Genomic DNA, 17,494 nt, shown 5'->3' with positions numbered 1-17,494 from the left:
ACGAGTGATTCTCGTTGTATCGTGAGTAGTTTGTGACTCTGCAAGTTTAGTGTCGAAACTAGCTTGTTTGGTATTACTGAGATACTGCCAACACGATGGGTGATCTCCAAGTCGTCGGAGGAATCAAGAAACTCAACAACAACAACTACAAAACGTGGGAAACATGTATGAAGTCCTACTTACAAGGACAAGATCTATGGGAGGTCGTTGGTGGAAGCGAAACTATGCCACCAGAGGAAGATGTTAATGGTGCTTTGCGCAAATGGAAAATCAAAGCAGGCAAAGCAATGTTTGCCTTGAAGACCACAATCGAAGAATAAATGTTGGAGCATATTCGGGATGAGAACACCCCGAAAGAAGCTTGGGACACGTTTGTGATGCTTTTCTCAAAGAAGAATGATGCGAGACTACAACTTTTGGAGAACGAGCTATTATCAATCTCACAACGTGACATGACGATTGCTCAATATTTCCACAAGGTCAAGTCGATATGTCGGGAGATTACTGAACTAGATCCGCAATCCGTCATTGCAGAAGCTCGAATGAAAAGGATCATCATCCATGGACTCAGGCCAGAATATAGAAGCTTCATTACTGCCGTACAAGGATGGCCTGTTCAACCATCACTTGTAGAGTTTGAGAATTTGCTGGCCAGCCAAGAAGCTATGGCTAAGCAAATGGGAGGCATCACGCTGAAGAGTGAAGAAGAAGCACTCTACACAAGTAAAAGTCGGAGGAATTTCAAGCCACCTTCTAAAGAAGGATACAAAAATGCTGACAAAGGGAAGAGTCAGCAAGGAACCTCACAACCATGGAGATCTCAAAAGACCGACATTAAGAGTTCTTGGGGGAGGAGGTTCGAAGGCAACTGCAACAACTGTGGAAAGTGGGGCCACATGTCCAAGGATTGTTGGTCAAAGAAAAAGTCTGTGGAAAGCAATGTAGTAACTTCCAAAAAGGAAATAGAGGATGAATGGGATGCTGAGGCATTATATGTCATAGAAGAAAACGAGTTGGCACTCATGGCAATTATGGGAGAGCGTATCGACTATGAAAATGACTGGATCATTGATTCAGGATGCTCCAATCACAAGACTGGCGATCAGAACAAACTACAAGACGTAAAGGAGTACAAAGGGAGTCGCATGGTACTTACAGCCAACAATGCACGACTTCCAATTGCTCAGATTGGAAAAACGACGATCATGCCTGGTAATAAATCTGACATGGTGTCACTACATAATGTGTATCACGTGCCAGGTATGAAGAAGAACTTGTTGTCGGTATCGCAACTAACATCGTCAGGCAACTACGTCTTGTTTGGCCCACAAGATGTGAAGGTCTATCGAGATCTTAAAATATCAGAAACGCCAACAATGGAAGGACGAAGATTGGAGTCCGTTTATGTGCTCTCCGTAGAGTCTGCCTATGTAGATAAGACTCGTAAGAATGAGATAGCAGATCTATGGCATGCACGGCTGGGATATGTTGGTTATCACAAGTTGAAGGTAATAATGGAGAAATCCATGCTCAATGGCTTACCTCAACTTGAAGTTAAAACAGATGGTGTTTGTGCTGGATGTCAGTATGGTAAGGCTCATCAATTACCATACAAGGAGTCAAATTTTAGAGCAAAGAAGCCACTAGAGTTAATTCACTCAGATGTGTTCGGTCCAGTCAAGCAGACATCAGTTAGCGGGATGCGGTACATGGTGACGTTCATTGATGATTATTCGAGATATGTGTGGGTTTTCTTCATGAAAGAAAAGTCCGAAACATTCTCAAAGTTTCTAGAATTCAAGACAACGGTCGAGGGAGAAGTGAGAAAGAAGATTCGGTGTCTACGCTCAGACAATGGAGGAGAATACACCTCGGAAGAATTTAATCGCTATCTGCAAGAATGTGGTATACGTCATCAATTCACATGTGCCAAAACACCTCAACAAAATGGTGTAGCTGAGAGAAAGAATCGGCACCTTGCAGAAATTTGTCGAAGCATGCTACACGCGAAGAATGTCCCAGGAAGATTTTGGGCTGAAGCAATGCAAACTGCTTCCCATGTGATCAATAAACTTCCCCAACCAAGGTTAGGTTTCATCTCACCATTTGAGACACTATGGAACATGAAACCTACTGTTAGCTACTTCCGAGTATTTGGCTGCGTTTGCTACGTATTTGTGCCTAGTCATTTACGTAGCAAGTTTGACAAGAAAGCAGTCAGGTGTATATTTGTTGGATACGACAATCAAAGAAAAGGGTGGAGATGTTGTGATCCAACAAGTGGAAGATGCTACACTTCAAGAGATGTGGTGTTCGATGAAGCATCTTCATGGTGGTCCTCAGAGAAGAAAGTAATACCAGACTCGGAAAATATTGAAGAAGTTTTAAAAGAAAAGATGGGGGAGCAAACTGCACATATTTGGTCAAGTGTTGATACACCTGAAGATCCGAGCGACACTGATGTCATTGAGCAAGAAGTAACTCAAACAAGTGATGCCGGTGAAAGGGAGCCACCGCCTCCACAACTTCGAAGGACGGAAAGAATCCGAAAGCCTAATCCCAAGTATGCTAATGCGGACATTTTAGAAGACGGTGTTAAAGAGCCGGAGACATATGAAGAAGCAGTTAAGAATAAAGCTTGGCAGAAGGCAATGGAAGAAGAAGTTACAGCCTTAAAGCAGAATCAAATGTGGGAACTGGTACCAAGACCAAGAGATATAAAACCGGTTTCATGCAAGTGGGTCTATAAATTAAAACGACGCACAAATGGATCAATTGAGAGATACAAGGCTCGTCTGGTGGCTCGAGGGTTCTCACAACAATATGGACTGGACTATGATGAAACATTTAGTCCAGTGGCGAAGATAACTACTGTACGAGTGCTGCTAGCTCTTGCGGCTAGTAAAGACTGGAAATTATGGCAGATGGATGTGAAGAATGCTTTCTTGCATGGAGAATTAGATCGAGAGATCTACATGAACCAACCAAAGGGATTTGAGGATGCAGTTAATCCCACTCATGTGTGCAAGTTGAGAAAAGCTCTTTATGGATTGAAGCAGGCACCAAGAGCCTGGTATGGTAAGATTGCTGAATTTCTTACCCAAAGTGGTTATTCAGTTGCACATGCAGACTCAAGCCTGTTCGTCAAAGAAAAAGAAGGGAAGTTGGCAATTGTGTTGGTTTATGTGGATGACTTGATCATCACCGGGGATGACGAAAGAGAAATCCATCAAACAAGAGAAAATCTATCGGTGCGATTCCAAATGAAAGAGCTGGGGGAGCTTAAACACTTCTTGGGGTTAGAAGTTGATCGTACAAAGGAAGGGTTGTTCCTCTGCCAACAAAAGTATACAAGAGATATACTTCAAAAGTTTGGCATGTTGGAGTGTAAGCCAATATCAACACCAATAGAGCCAAATGCCAAGATATGTGCTCATGAAGGAAAAGAGTTGGACGATGGTACGATGTATCGACAACTAGTAGGTAGTCTTATCTACCTAACTTTATCTCGGCCTGACATTGCTTATGCAGTTGGAGTTATGAGTCGATACATGCAAAGTCCGAAGAAACCTCATTTGGATGTTGCCCGACGGATCTTGAGATATGTCAAAGGTACAATTGACTATGGTCTCTTGTATAAAAGAGGAGAAGACTGCAAGTTGGTTGGATATTGTGATGCTGACTATGCAGGAGACCATGATACCCGAAGATCAACCTCTGGGTATGTGTTCAAGCTTGGGTCGGGGCCAATATCATGGTGTAGTAAAAGACAACCAACCGTATCGTTGTCAACCACAGAAGCGGAGTACAAAGCAGCGGCCGTAGCAGCTCAAGAAAGTACATGGTTGGTACTCCTAATGGAGGACTTACATCAAAAAGTTGACTATGCAGTACCACTTCACTGTGACAACCAATCTGCAATTCGGCTGGCGGAAAATCCAGTATTTCATGCTAGAACAAAGCATGTGGAAGTGCATTATCACTTTATCAGAGAAAAAGTCTTGATGGAAGAAATTGAGATGCGACATATCAAGACCGATGACCAAATAGCAGACTTGTTCACCAAAGGGCTGAGTACTGGAAAATGTGAAGGTTTTCGCTGTCAGCTTAACATGGTACGAAGAATGAGGGCTAGTGTTGAGGGGGAGTGTTAAAGATCATCAAGCTGAATGAATGATGTAGAATTCGATAGATTTTTGGAATTCTAAGTCATATGGGTTATTGTTGATTTTAGTGGAGAAATTGATGTTAAGTGAAATTAATTAAACACATTGTAGGTGTTAAGATTCATGATATTTTTTAGAAGCATGAAAGAAAAAGCAGTAAACACCTTGAGACAGAATTCCCAACAAGAATTTTATAAAGTATTTGTATATATACAACAGAAATTGTTAGATATATATTTTAATTGACATAATCCATCTTAGTATATCATCTTTAGCCTCTAGGATGATGTTACGTTTAAAATTGAAATCAGTGAGTTTAACATAGTAATGAAAAACAGAGACAACTTCATTGGTATCCTGAATCTGGATTCATACAAAATAATCCAATCTGATGCATCTCATATTCATCATTTTTCTTTTAAAACTCATATTGACACAACCCAAAATCTGAGGCTGTGACTACTCACCAATAGCTTACATAACAGTCCATGATCATGCCACCAAAAACAAAAAACTTAAACAGTGGAAATCTTAATAAATTATGTCACTAACCTTACATCAACATAATCTTTGACTTGTAATAAACATACTCAACGGTAAAACATATTAAAATCCCTTGAATGCCTGCTGCACCTTCTCCTTGCTGTTCGAACATGAAGCTATGATACTCCTGAGATACATGCTAATGTGAGGTTTATGTTGGTAATTCATGGTTTACTACACATAGAAGATACCACACCCATGGTCGTAAAATGTGTTTTTCAGAAAACTATATATAACACATTCAAAACAAATATAGCTATGAAAAACATCATGACAAATGTACCATAAACAAATATCATGTTTTAAACATAGACCGACATCACATAACCGGGCAAAAACATCCAACTTAAAGTAAAAAAAAAAAAAAAAAAAAAAAAAAAAAAATCTTTTGTATTTTGAAATTAAACCTTCTATGCGAATATGCATATTTGGCTTAACATGTAATTTGATTAAATTTTTTGATAAATGATGAAAAACTAAGAGTAATTGTTAATAAGAAAAAGTTGAGAAACATATGTATTACAGTATTTTATATATTTGTAGATACAATACATAAAATATTTTCAATTTTGTTGAGTAGTAGAGACTGCATAAACAATATAAATTATTATCTTGGAAGTTGTACTGTAAGATAACGGATTATTGTACCTTAGTGTCTCCTTGTGTTACAAAGTGGCCTTACCCATATGTCCTTCCTCTTTGTGAACCCATCACTACACCTTTTATATAGAAGATTTCCAATAACAACCCCAACAACCAGCCCACTTCCAACTCCACAAAATATGATGATCCAATCAATTCTTTCACTTGGGAAGAGAGACTCTGAGGCATTGCTTGCTGGTGGACGTCTTGACGCTTTTGAGCCTTGACATTTTTTGGATAAAGGTTTTCCGCATAATCCAGGATTCCCCTTGTAGGAATCATTTTCAAATGTATTAAATTGTTGCCCTGTGGGTATGCGCCCACCAAGATGGTTGAATGACACATTGAAAATGGAAAGGAAGTTGAGTTGCACCAACTGTGAAGGAATTTCTCCAGATAACTTGTTTTGGGAGAGGTCTATAGATTCAAGATTCTTTAGATATCCCAAGGACTGCATGACTTGTCCAGTAAAATGATTGTTGGAAAGATTGAGTGATTGAAGCCCTTGAAGATCTTGGAGTGATTGCGGGATTTCTCCTTCAAAATGGTTACAAGAGAGATCAATAGCCGTGAATATGGTTAAAATCTTTTCAAACCTGGTTCTGACACCTTTATGTACTATTGTCATCGAGTATACCGAGTATATACTGAATGATTTGAAGGACATATTGGTTTCCATAACATATGATTCACCATCATAAACGGATTTCATGGAATCCCATGTTTGGAAGTATTTATGGTGCAAATGACTACTAAAAGCATTGTTAGAGAGGTCTATGATCCGCAACTTAGGGAACTGTGGCCAAACAGTTGCGGAACCTTGAAGTGGACCAGAAAATTTGTTTGACCGCAAAACCAGAACTTGTAGATTGGAAAGGGTTCCCAACCAAGAAGGAAATACATCATCAAAAAGGTTATCTCCAAGAGAGAGAACCTCTAAATTTGTACAATTTGTCAATGACCTTGGCAGCTGACCCGTAAATCGATTTTCACTCAAATCAATACTTCTCAAAGGGCTTCCTAGCGTAAAATCATTCATCATTGTACCATCAAAGTTATTTCGTCTCAGATCCAAAACCAACAGAGAATTGCTTAAGTTACTCAAACATGGAGGTAGAGTTCCACTCATGTTGTTAGAAGACAAATCTAACAGTTGAATAGATTTCACTTCACATATCAATTCTGGTATTTCTCCTGTCAAATAATTGTTTGGGGCTGAATAAACAGTTGTGGTGTGTGGTGGAATTGGTAGTTGTCCTCCTATGTGATTATTACCGATGAAAAAACCTTCCAAAAATCGCCATGGTAGAAAATGTGGATTCTTATGAAAGCCAGTGATGGAGTTATCTGAAACATCAAACTGTTGTAATGTTTCTCGGCTGTTGTTCCAAATCCACACTGGTACCAGGCCATCAATTTTGTTGAAGCCGAAAAATAAGGCTGTCATTTTATTTTGAAAGCGCAAAAAGGCTGGAAACTCCTTCAAGTTGCATGATTGTAGGTCTAAGACTTTTAAATTTGGTAAGGTGGTATTGGTGTAGTTGTTGGTGACCACTAATGATATGTTGTTATCACTTAAGTAGAGAGTTTCGAGGTTGTTGAGTCCTACGAATATGCCGAAATCTACCCTACCACTGAAATTATTCATACGTAGGCCAAGATATTGCAGACTTTCGAAGTTGGAAAATGACCTTGAAATTGGTCCCTGCAATTGATTATACTTAAGGTTTAACCTTCTTAGTTGGGTGAGGTTGAAAAACGAGGATGGTATATGCCCAATAAGTGAATTTCTTTCGATTGAAACAACACCAAGTTTGGTTAGGTTTGCAAGAAAGTGTGGGATTTCACAGTTTATGCTCATATTAGCTAGATATAGTTCACTAAGTTTAGTCAGTTTGCCAAGCCAGTTAGGGAAGCAACCATTCTCGAATTTGTTACCATCAAGTTGCAAAACATGGAGTCTGGAAAGACCAACCAATGAAGGAACAAAGCCTGTGAACTTATTGCTACCAAGACCCAATGTAGTGAGCTGCGTCATGTTATTGAGTGAACTTGGAATGCGCCCTGAGAAACCAGTGAAAGATAGATTCACATGTTCAAGTAAACTGTTGTTATAAAATTCAGGTAAAGATCCAGTGAGGTTGGTATTGGATGCCACATCAAGAATTTTCAACTTTGGTAGCCCAAGAATAGTGGCAGGGAATTCATTCCAAAGTGAACAATCTGATAACCTTATTGACGTCAAAGAAGAAAAGTTGGACAAGAAATGAGGCACAAAAGAACTAATGTCAACCCCGGAGAGATCGAGTTCTTTGAGTCCTGTTAAGTTTTGCAGTAGTTTCTTGAGGCCACTAGGACTTTCAAGCTTTAGTGGATTCCTTGACAGATCTAAAGAAAACAATTGCACCAACTGCGAGATTTCATTCGGTATTTGGCCACTAAACCCAGAATCAGAGAGATTGAGGCTTCTTAATTGCTTTAGACGACCAATCTCAGATGGTATCTCAGATTCATCAAAGTCATTCATGGCAAGGTTGAGGCTTTGAAGATGCACAAGGCTGAAGAGCTTGCTGCTAGAGCTGATATGCCCACAAAGAAACCTTTCGCTCAAGTCAAGGGCAACCACAAGAGGGTACTCATGGTCGTTGCTACACTCCACCCCATACCACAAACAACAATCAAAACCAGCATCTGATGGATTGCTTGTGGGTTTCCAAGAGTCAAATGTCTGAAACCAACTGGCAGCACAAGCCGCATCATCTTGATGAATTAGGCTTTGCTTAAACTGAAACAAGGCTGAGCATTCTTCATCCTGGCTTACCGATGATCCAGCGCATGTGACTGTGACCATAACATAAAGAAGGGCGATGATTTGCAACATGTTGAAGTGATTTAAGTATGGAGACACAAAAAAGGGGTATATATAATATTATATTTGTTTGTAGATATGAGATGTATCATAAAGAGGATGTCTTTGTTTAACATTCAGCCATATAACTAGATAAGAAATGAAAGATCTAGATACATAGATGAAGAGGGAAAAATAAAAGGTAGATAATGAATCAGCTAATAGAGCCAAAATAGTATGACTTTGACTAAAAACTGTTGACTAAGTATAACAAAACAACAATATATCCTTCAAACGATTAAACTTTCTTGGTTTGTATGCCTAGGCTCATTTAGGATAGTCAAATGAAAGTACCTTTCAAGTTCAGTTTACGTGATCTTGTGGTTTAAATGGAGCAACTTTTATATTCAAAACTTTGACAAGATTTTCATTGGTGCAACGTGAACCAATCATTGGTGGTTATATATATATATATATATATATATATATATATATATATATATATATATATATATATATATATATATATATATATATATATATATATATATATATGTTCAGATTCATTTGAGACCATTCTAATTTTGTGAGACCGTGAGACCAAATTTAAAAATAATTTTAAAATGCAAAATAAATGGAAAAATCCAAAAATTCTTTTTTTAAATATTATTTTCGGAACTTAAATTAACTAAAAAAAATTAAAAAAAATCCAGTTTTTTTTTGAAATATATGAAATATTCTAAATAGAATATTACACTGACATATTCTAAAAAATAATTTTAAAACGCAAAATAAATGGAAAAATCTAAAAATTCTTTTTTTAAATATTATTTTCAGAACTTGAATTAACAAAAAAAATATTAAAAAAATTAAAAAAAAATTCTATTTTTTTTTTGAAAAATACGTGAAATATTCTAAATAGAATATTACACTGTACATATTCTAAAAATAATTTTAAAATGCAAAATAAATGGAAAAATCAAAAAAAAATTTTAATATTATTTTCGGAACTTGAATTAACTAAAAAAAATAAAAAAATGTATCTCACGGTCTCACAAAATTAGGCCGTCTCACATGAACCTAACCCTATATATATATATATATATATATATATATATATATATATATATATATATATATATATATATATATATATATATATATATATATATATATATAGGATTAAATGTGAATTACAAGTATTGTGTGATTGTATGACTAGATTTGGACCCTTAGATTATAATTTTTGATGGTTAAGATTATTATGGTCTACCATAGTTATTGTGTGATACATCACACATTAACAATGTTTTTTTTTTCAAAAAAAATTAATTAACTGCATTATAGACATTTTTATTCAATACCAAGTAAGGAAGTTACTATTATTTAAGGAGTTACAGTTCTTTTCTTTTCAAATCCATTTTAGCTAACCATTTTTTTTGAAACGTTGTTTCAGATCATATAGCCATGAACTTATATACTTCTTTCATTCTTAAATAATCTAACTACAGTTTAGTGATTGTTTGAGAATTCAAATTATTAAAGAATAAGCTTGTATATATTTTTTAATAATAACATTTTGTATCAAAATAACAATGATTCTTATTGTACAATTGAAATATTCTTCCGAGAAAAATGTAAAAAGTAACAAAAAAAAATCACAATTTTACAAATCACAGAGTATCATATGATAATATGATCATGCTTTGTATTCTTTTTATCATATTTTGTAATAATATGGAGTAGGAATGAATGTTAAGAATCAAAATAAGTAAACATAAAACAAGAATGTATATACATCATTTTAAAGAACATATATAACCTCTTATCCTACATTTTCAAGAATTTGACATCATTTCGGAAGAATATACAAAGAAAAATTATGATATATAAGACATTCTGTAAGAATCTATCATCATTCTTTAAGAATTTGTCGTCATTCTTGAAGAATCAATATGCCCTTGTTTTTTGATGGTTTTCGCATGCCTTCATATTTACCTGTTGATGTTTGAATTGAAACACACAAATGGACATTAGATATCATATGGTGCAAAAGAGGTCAAGAACATTCACAATAAGGATGTCTAGTCACAATGGGAAAAATAAATTCAACTCCATTAGAGTTCAAAACTCATACGAATGCAATTTGATCTTCCATTAAAGCAACTACTCACTTGAGAATCAAAACCCATCACTCTGCTTTATATTGGGTGCAACTCCATAGTCAAACATACTTGTTTAAGCGTAAATTCAAGTCAACTAATAACAATAAAGCTACACGATTCTAGAAAAAAAAATGATAGATTAATGAAAAATGCATCCAAACATGATAAATCATATAAATTTCTATATTTTGAACACAAAAATTCTATGAACAGATTTCAGAAAACAATTAGATTTAGAAGAAAAAAAACTGACATCCAAGTGATAGTGATGAATTGGTGACGGAAGTAAAGAGATGAACAACTTATTTGAAAAAGTAGAGGATACAGGCTCACTAACAGTGAACATCTCATTGCATGAATCCAAAGCCTATCAAAATGCAAGAACATAAACTAAAAAAGAACATAAGCTCAAAAAAGTATAAAATGACAAAATTTCACTAAAACTCATCAAACTAAAATAAAATAATTTACCTAATCAACTATAGCATACATGATAACAGTTTTACATAGAATACAACATCAAACACCTGTACCAATAACCTACGCCACTGCAGCGCAAAAAACAATAAAAAAACATCAAATTCCAAGAACATTACACAAACCCTGTATGCCAAACATCATGTAATTAATCCCATAATCAAGTATAAATCCGTGATCAACATATGTAGTTAATAAATATACCAATAGATTTATTTGAACAATGTTACATATTCTGATTTATTCTTTAAGAATAGTAATGATGGACAAGGTGAAATTTCCAAGAGAACGTACTAAAAACATAAGTCTTAAATAATGATTTGGAGCATTGTATTCAGTGAATATTCTAGAAGAATGGTTCTATAAATATTTTGTCAGAATGATTTTGTAAATATTCTGTTAGAATGATTTTGGAAATATTCTTTTAGAGTGATTTTGTAAATAATCTGGTAGAATAATTTTAAATATATGTAATAATGAGTAGTCATTAGTAAGATCATCAAAAGTTTTACATATATAAAATCAAAAACCATTGAGTTGTTAGAAACTTGAAAATCACATGTTATGCATATCCAGTCACTTTTAGAAGCTTGAAAAATCACACATGCTTTCTTAAAATTTGAAAATCAAACATGATATAACTAGCAACTTTTATAGTTGAAAGGTTTTGACATCAAAAGCCAAATACTCCTGGAATCAAATAAGTTTCAGCCAGTTCAATAGAAGATTTCATTTAGGCATATAATCGAACACTTCATGTTCATATAAAAATACAAATAGATGAAATGAATCAGCAGTTTAATCATTGTAACTCTAACTGTAAATCTGGTTGAGAAAAACCTTACTTTGTATCTAAGTATAGATAAAACAAAATTAAGGATTGATGACCTACCAAAGTGCAACCCAAATCAGAAAATATACACCCAGATTGTTATCATAATCAATTAGTCAAAGTACTTGATTGACGCAATTCCAGTTCATATGCAAAGAAATGATATGAAAATCAAGATTTTGAGAAGAGAATATAGGTAACTTGAAAGGAGATTCATGAACCAATAGTGAAGATAAAGGTGACAATTGTCTCTAGAAAAATATGGTCGGAGAGTTACCTCTAGTGGGTCTCCTTGAGCAGTCTCTAATCGGGCCACAGGGGACGCATCCGACGTGTTGATTTCGTGGGGTTCTCTGGTGGAATAGCTTCCCTATGGGACCCCTCCCTTTTCTAGGTCTTTGAATCAAATATGTGGGAAAAGAACAAAAAACGGGGAAGGAGATGATAATGTAAGTTTGGTTGTTTTCCTAAGGTGGTGATTTTGTGGAAGCAGGTAATGTTGGTGATGGAGCAACAGATGAGGCAAGGGGCGATCGACACACACACACACACACGTTTGATATACACCGTTAATATTCAGGGGGTGATTTTTCCTTCTGGTTTCTTCCTGAGATCGAGGTGAACAAGGTGAATGAGTGAATTAAGGGTAAAAAATAACCGATCCTCTATTTAAGGGAAATATCTATAATTTTGGATTTTATTTTTGGTTATTAAAATAATTTTAAGTAAAATTCCGAAATTACCCTTGAATCTTGATTGGTCAGGAATCCGTCACACATTCACACAATAATTAGAGCTTATATATGAACCTAACTCTATATATATATATATATATATATATATATATATATATATATATATATATATATATATATATATATATATATATATATATATATATATGGTCGGGTTCCAGTGAGGACTCATTTTAAAATGAGGACTCATGAGGACACCTTAAAAAATTGGAAAAAAAAAATCTAAAAAAAATACACATCATAAAATCGAGTCCTCACTTTAAAATGTTCTCACGAGTCCTCACTTTAAGGTGTTCTCACGAGTCGTCACTTTAAAATGAGTCCTCGCCTGATCTTATCTCTCTCTCTCTCTCTCTCTCTCTATATATATATATATATATATATATATATATATATATATATATATATTTGCAATTTAAAGATTAAATGTAGCAAGAACTTCTGGCCGAATCCCTGCTTCTTGATTCTTTACTTGAATCGTCATTATTCTTTTACTTTGTTTTGGTTCTCGTCCCAGGCTAAGATAAAATGACTATTTTTCTAAAAATTTTATAATGTTTTCTTATAAGTTTAATAAGCTAAATGGATCTCCATCCCCTCCACTTTTCCACACAAATGGAACAGTGGAAATAGTTAAAAAGTGTAACATGAAAGAAAATTTATAGAAAGTTGGAAATTTAAGTATTCAAGAACGCAATTTTATAGTTTTGAATAGTTTTTTATTTTCATTGACTACTTTAAATTTATTATTCCCACAAATGTGACCATTTGATGTTGTTCTAAAAAATGTGCCCCTTTAATTGTTGAAGGTCATTACGAGCCCAATAGAACGAATGTTATTGTCTAGAAGAAGTTAGCTTGTTCTAGAATGGTCAGGAAGATTCTAGAATATTATGGAATATAATGGAGGAGTCTAGAAGACGCCAGAAAACTCTAGAATACTCTAGAAAATATGGAAGACACTGGAAGTTTATGGAACATTCTAGAAGACTATAGAATGTCATAGTCTTCTCTAGAAGCTTCCTAAGAGGCTTATCAATAGGTGTGGAGCTCATTTTCTTCAAACCATCCGAGAAACACTTCAAAGAAAGCAATGTTTGTAGTAGTTTCTCAAAGTGTAAGTTCTTCTTAAGTGGTCTTAATAAAAGTACTATTTTTTCCCACATAAAGATTTGTGTTCAACAATCTGGTAATTTGCAAGGTTTCTTGATAGTGAGAACAAGTGATTCTCTTTGTATCAGGAGTAGTCTGTTAATCTACAAGTTAGCGTTGATGCTAATTTGTTTGGTATTACTGAGGTACTGCCAACATGATGAGTGATCTCCAAGTCGTTGGAGGAATCAAGAAACTTAACAACAACAAGTACAATATGTGGGAACATGTATGAAGTCCTACTTACATGGACAAGATCTATGGGACGTCTTTTGCGTAAGTGAAACTACGCCACCAAAGGAAGATATTAATGGCGCTTTGCGCAAATGGAAAATCAAAGAAGACAAAGCGATGTTTTCCTTGAAGACCACAATTGAAGAAGAGATGTTGGAGCATATTCGAGATGGGAACACACCAAAAGAAGCTTGGGACACATTTGTGATGCTTTTCTCAAAGAAGAATGATACAGGACTACAACTTTTGGACAACAAGCTATTATCAATCTCACAACATGACATGAAGATTGCTCAGTATTTCCATAAGGTCAAATAGACCGTAAATCTTGGGGACTATCTCCCCTACTACTACTAGCATATAACATCGTATCATACTAGCACATAACATATTAGGTAGTAGCAAACCTAGATGAATATCACAAAGACAATCATCTAACATATGACTCTTACTGGTGGGCTGGCATTGGTGCCTTAGACCCACTTCTACTGGAAGGTAAATCACCTTGCAAGGCTGACTGCTGAAAATTTGATCGACAGATGTCTAAATGCTGCTCCGGTGATCCCCCGACTATAAATCCATAAAACACTTAATCAGACACTGATAACTATTCTTAGGGTAAAATGACTATTTTACCCCTGACCAAGTCAAAGTCAAAGTTAACTTCCAGTTGACCCGACTCACCGAGTTGGGCCGCCAACTCGTCGAGTCCTTATCCTTTCATATGTCCTTCTTTACACCTCTGCTCGTCAAGTTTGGCAAAGACTCGATGAGTTCTCCTTCTAAAACAACCCTGAATGAACCTTCATCCGACTCGCCGAGTTATATGAACAACTCGTCGAGTTCATCTCCATCCTATGAACAAGTCTTGCCCTCAACTTGCTGAGTTATGAACAACTCGTTGAGTTCATCTTTGAAAGTTGGGAGATTGCCTTGGAATCGCCAAGTCTGTTCATACACTCGTCGAGTCCTATGATTACTAGGTCTATGGCTAAATCCAATGCGTTGGGTCACTCCCCCAGACCCCTTTAAGACCACTCTAACATTCACTGGATTCCTTCGAACCATAACATAAAAGGGAAGTTAAGCCATGGACTCGCTGAGTCCCAAGAACGACTCGCCTATTCGAGAATGACCAAATCTTATTTCTCGATTTCTGACAACACTTGACCAAAAGATAGATCTAGGCTTCTAAGATCGATCTAGCACGTAAAGCATGGGACTATGAGCTCAAATGGCCCTAAATGAGACTCTTAAGATGCATGGGGTTTTCCAAGGCTCCAAAATCAGTTCCTTTCTGCCTTGTAACCCCTTAAGGACCTTGGATCAGAAGTCTTAGTCCCTAACCATGATTGCACTCATGATTGGTCACCAAGAATGGCTCCTAAAAGCCCAAAATCACCCTAAAAAGAGATCTAAAACATGAAAGAGCAAGGTATCAAGTTTATACCTCTAAAGAACTGCAGAGGGTGCACAAAATCGAACTCGCCTGGCCTACTCTTGATTCCTCAAGCTTTTCTCTTCCTTCTTATGTTCCAAAATCACCAAAAACCACCACCAAGGCCTTATATCTTTACACAAACAATTAGGGTTTGATATGCAGGGTTTTGAGAGCAATAGGGACGAAGCGAGGTTGAATGAGATGTTTAAATAGGGTGCAATCCCTTAGATTAGGGTTTTCTCCAAACAGCGCCTACTCGTCGAGTCGGTTTGCTGATGCATCGAGTAGGTCACTAAACTCCCACGTCCAAAGTCGATTCTACTCGATGAATTGGACCTCAACTCGCCGAGTCCCAGGCGAAAATGCTATAATTACTTGAATGAAAAATACGTACCAGGAACCGGGTGCTACAAATCTCCCCCACTTATGTTAGACTTTGTCCTCGAAGTCTGGTGCTTGATCCTAAAAAAGCTCTAGGTAATGCTCCATCATCTCGTCCTCCGGCTCCCACGTCCATTCCGAGCCTTTTCGGTGCCACCATTGCATCTTCACCAGCTTGACCTTCTTGTTCCTCAAATCCTTTGACTTTCGGTCGAGGATTGCCACATGCCGCTCAATGTAATTCAGGCTTTCATCCACCTGAATATCTGATTGGTCTATATTTATAACACAATAAATTGTACTAAATATGTTGAATTAATGTATGATTGCCCAAGAATGGCACTACTTTGATGAGTTGTTGAACTTTATATGCAGGTCATTATATACGACTAAATTGGGTGGAAACTGCAAGAAAAATGAGCAAAATGAAGTTAACATGCGTGGGAGACAAATTGCTAAACGAATGAAGAAAAATGGTGCCGAGAAATTTGACCACTCTTCAATGTTTTGATCATATCTCAAAATCTGGAGCTCTGATTGAAATGAATGAAGAAGTTCTAAAAACTAGACAAATTTTCCTGAAACTTTCATGTTTTGCATTTTTACTGATTCTGCCGTTTTCATCACCAAAAAGGGGCAACAAATATGAGACGTCCTAAAACGCATCTAAGACATCCCCTAGGACGCCTACCCGTTTTAGGCCATTTTCAAGTGAAAATCAAGGATGACAGAAGGCATGTAAAACGCCTTGAAGGACACCCAGACGTCCTATATGACATCTAAGATGCCTACTAGGACGTCGACATGGAAAACAACTCTGAAAATCAGTTTTTAGCACCTATTTAAAGGAGATTTAACCCTAATCGACTTTGGACTTCTCCCTTGTGATTTTCACCAGTATTGGAGGGTTCCAAACCTTCTCCAAACACGTTCTTGATCATCAATTTCTGAATCAAAGCCAAGAAATCATCAAATTCATTATCAAGCAACGTTTGAAGATCATTCAACCGGTGAATTGTCATCAATTCCAGCAAACTCCAGATTTGGTTACTTCTTCTCCAAGGTTTCATCTTTTCATGATTGATTGATCATTAGACTTTATTAGTTTTATGATTTCAAGTATTTTTATGAATTATAGTATGAATTCCATTGTTTTTATTCAATTTGTGTGCTTTTTGATTGTTATGGAAGACTAAACCACATAGGTTACTTCCGGGAACGTTGTAGGATGTTAGGATGAAATCGTTTTGATTATTACTTTTATTCTAGTCAATTTCAGTTATTGTTTCATTCTTAAAGTTATGATTTTTACTTACAATGATTGGAGTTGGGTTTTCTTATTCGGTGATATTCCAACTAAGATAGTGTATTGTTAATTCACTAATCATTCTGAATTCAAGTAGTTTAGGAACTAAGATGATCAGTTGAACAGACATACATTATTCCAAATTTGTATTATTATATATTCAACATTGTAATAGGTAATTGTAAGACACATTATCACCAAACTACTAGTTGTTCCTAATCCAGTTAGACATAGAGAGTAAGACAACTAGTTGGGATAACATATTGTGTGATCAAAACTATTTGTTGCAAGTTAATCAACCTTAATTATGTCTAGGTAATTAAATTGGAATTTAAGAGAAGAAAAATGTGTAAGTCCAACCATCTAAACAACTGAACCGGAAGTATCTTGTTTCTTTTTCTCATTAATAGTAGTTTGTTTTAGTAGTTCTTACATTACCAAGTTTTTAGCTTTTTCATAAACTTTTAGTTTAAATAATTTTGTGACAATTGCTAGTAGTTTTTCATTAACTATTCATTCTAACACAAAGTTTGACCACAACCTCCTCGTGGA

At 35.8% G+C, this 17,494-nt stretch overlaps 1 protein-coding gene and 1 long non-coding RNA gene across 3 annotated transcripts in view; both read right to left on the bottom strand.

Annotated features, from left to right (window-relative positions):
- Window positions 1–4,539: 4,539 nt before the first annotated feature.
- On the bottom strand, window positions 4,540–8,270 carry LOC145007584 (receptor-like protein 7). The gene is made up of 2 exons (XM_078966497.1): window positions 5,358–8,270; window positions 4,540–4,836 (listed from the first exon to the last, which is right to left on the bottom strand). The coding sequence occupies exon 1, from the start codon at window positions 8,230–8,232 to the stop codon at window positions 5,359–5,361; it is 2,874 nt and encodes a 957-aa protein (XP_078822623.1). The 5' UTR covers window positions 8,233–8,270; the 3' UTR covers window positions 4,540–4,836; window position 5,358.
- A 1,735-nt stretch (window positions 8,271–10,005) lies between these two features.
- LOC145006088 (uncharacterized) overlaps window positions 10,006–17,494 on the bottom strand; it is a 32,328-nt gene continuing 24,839 nt past the window's right edge. For both annotated transcript variants that reach the window (XR_013662776.1, XR_013662775.1), the window contains one exon: window positions 10,006–10,197. This is a non-coding gene — a long non-coding RNA (uncharacterized LOC145006088). The remainder of the gene's footprint in view (window positions 10,198–17,494) is intronic.

Source organism: Lactuca saligna, chromosome 7 (genome assembly GCF_052625555.1).
Source record: "Lactuca saligna cultivar CGN05327 chromosome 7, ASM5262555v1, whole genome shotgun sequence".
NCBI lineage: Eukaryota > Viridiplantae > Streptophyta > Magnoliopsida > Asterales > Asteraceae > Lactuca > Lactuca saligna.
Note: the sequence above shows the minus strand (reverse complement) of the source record. Positions and strands in the feature narration are given on the sequence as shown.

Bases quoted from the DNA above. Each gene is read 5' to 3' on its own strand.
- LOC145007584 (XM_078966497.1), bottom strand. From the start codon at position 8,232: ATGTTGCAAATCATCGCCCTTCTTTATGTTATGGTCACAGTCACATGC.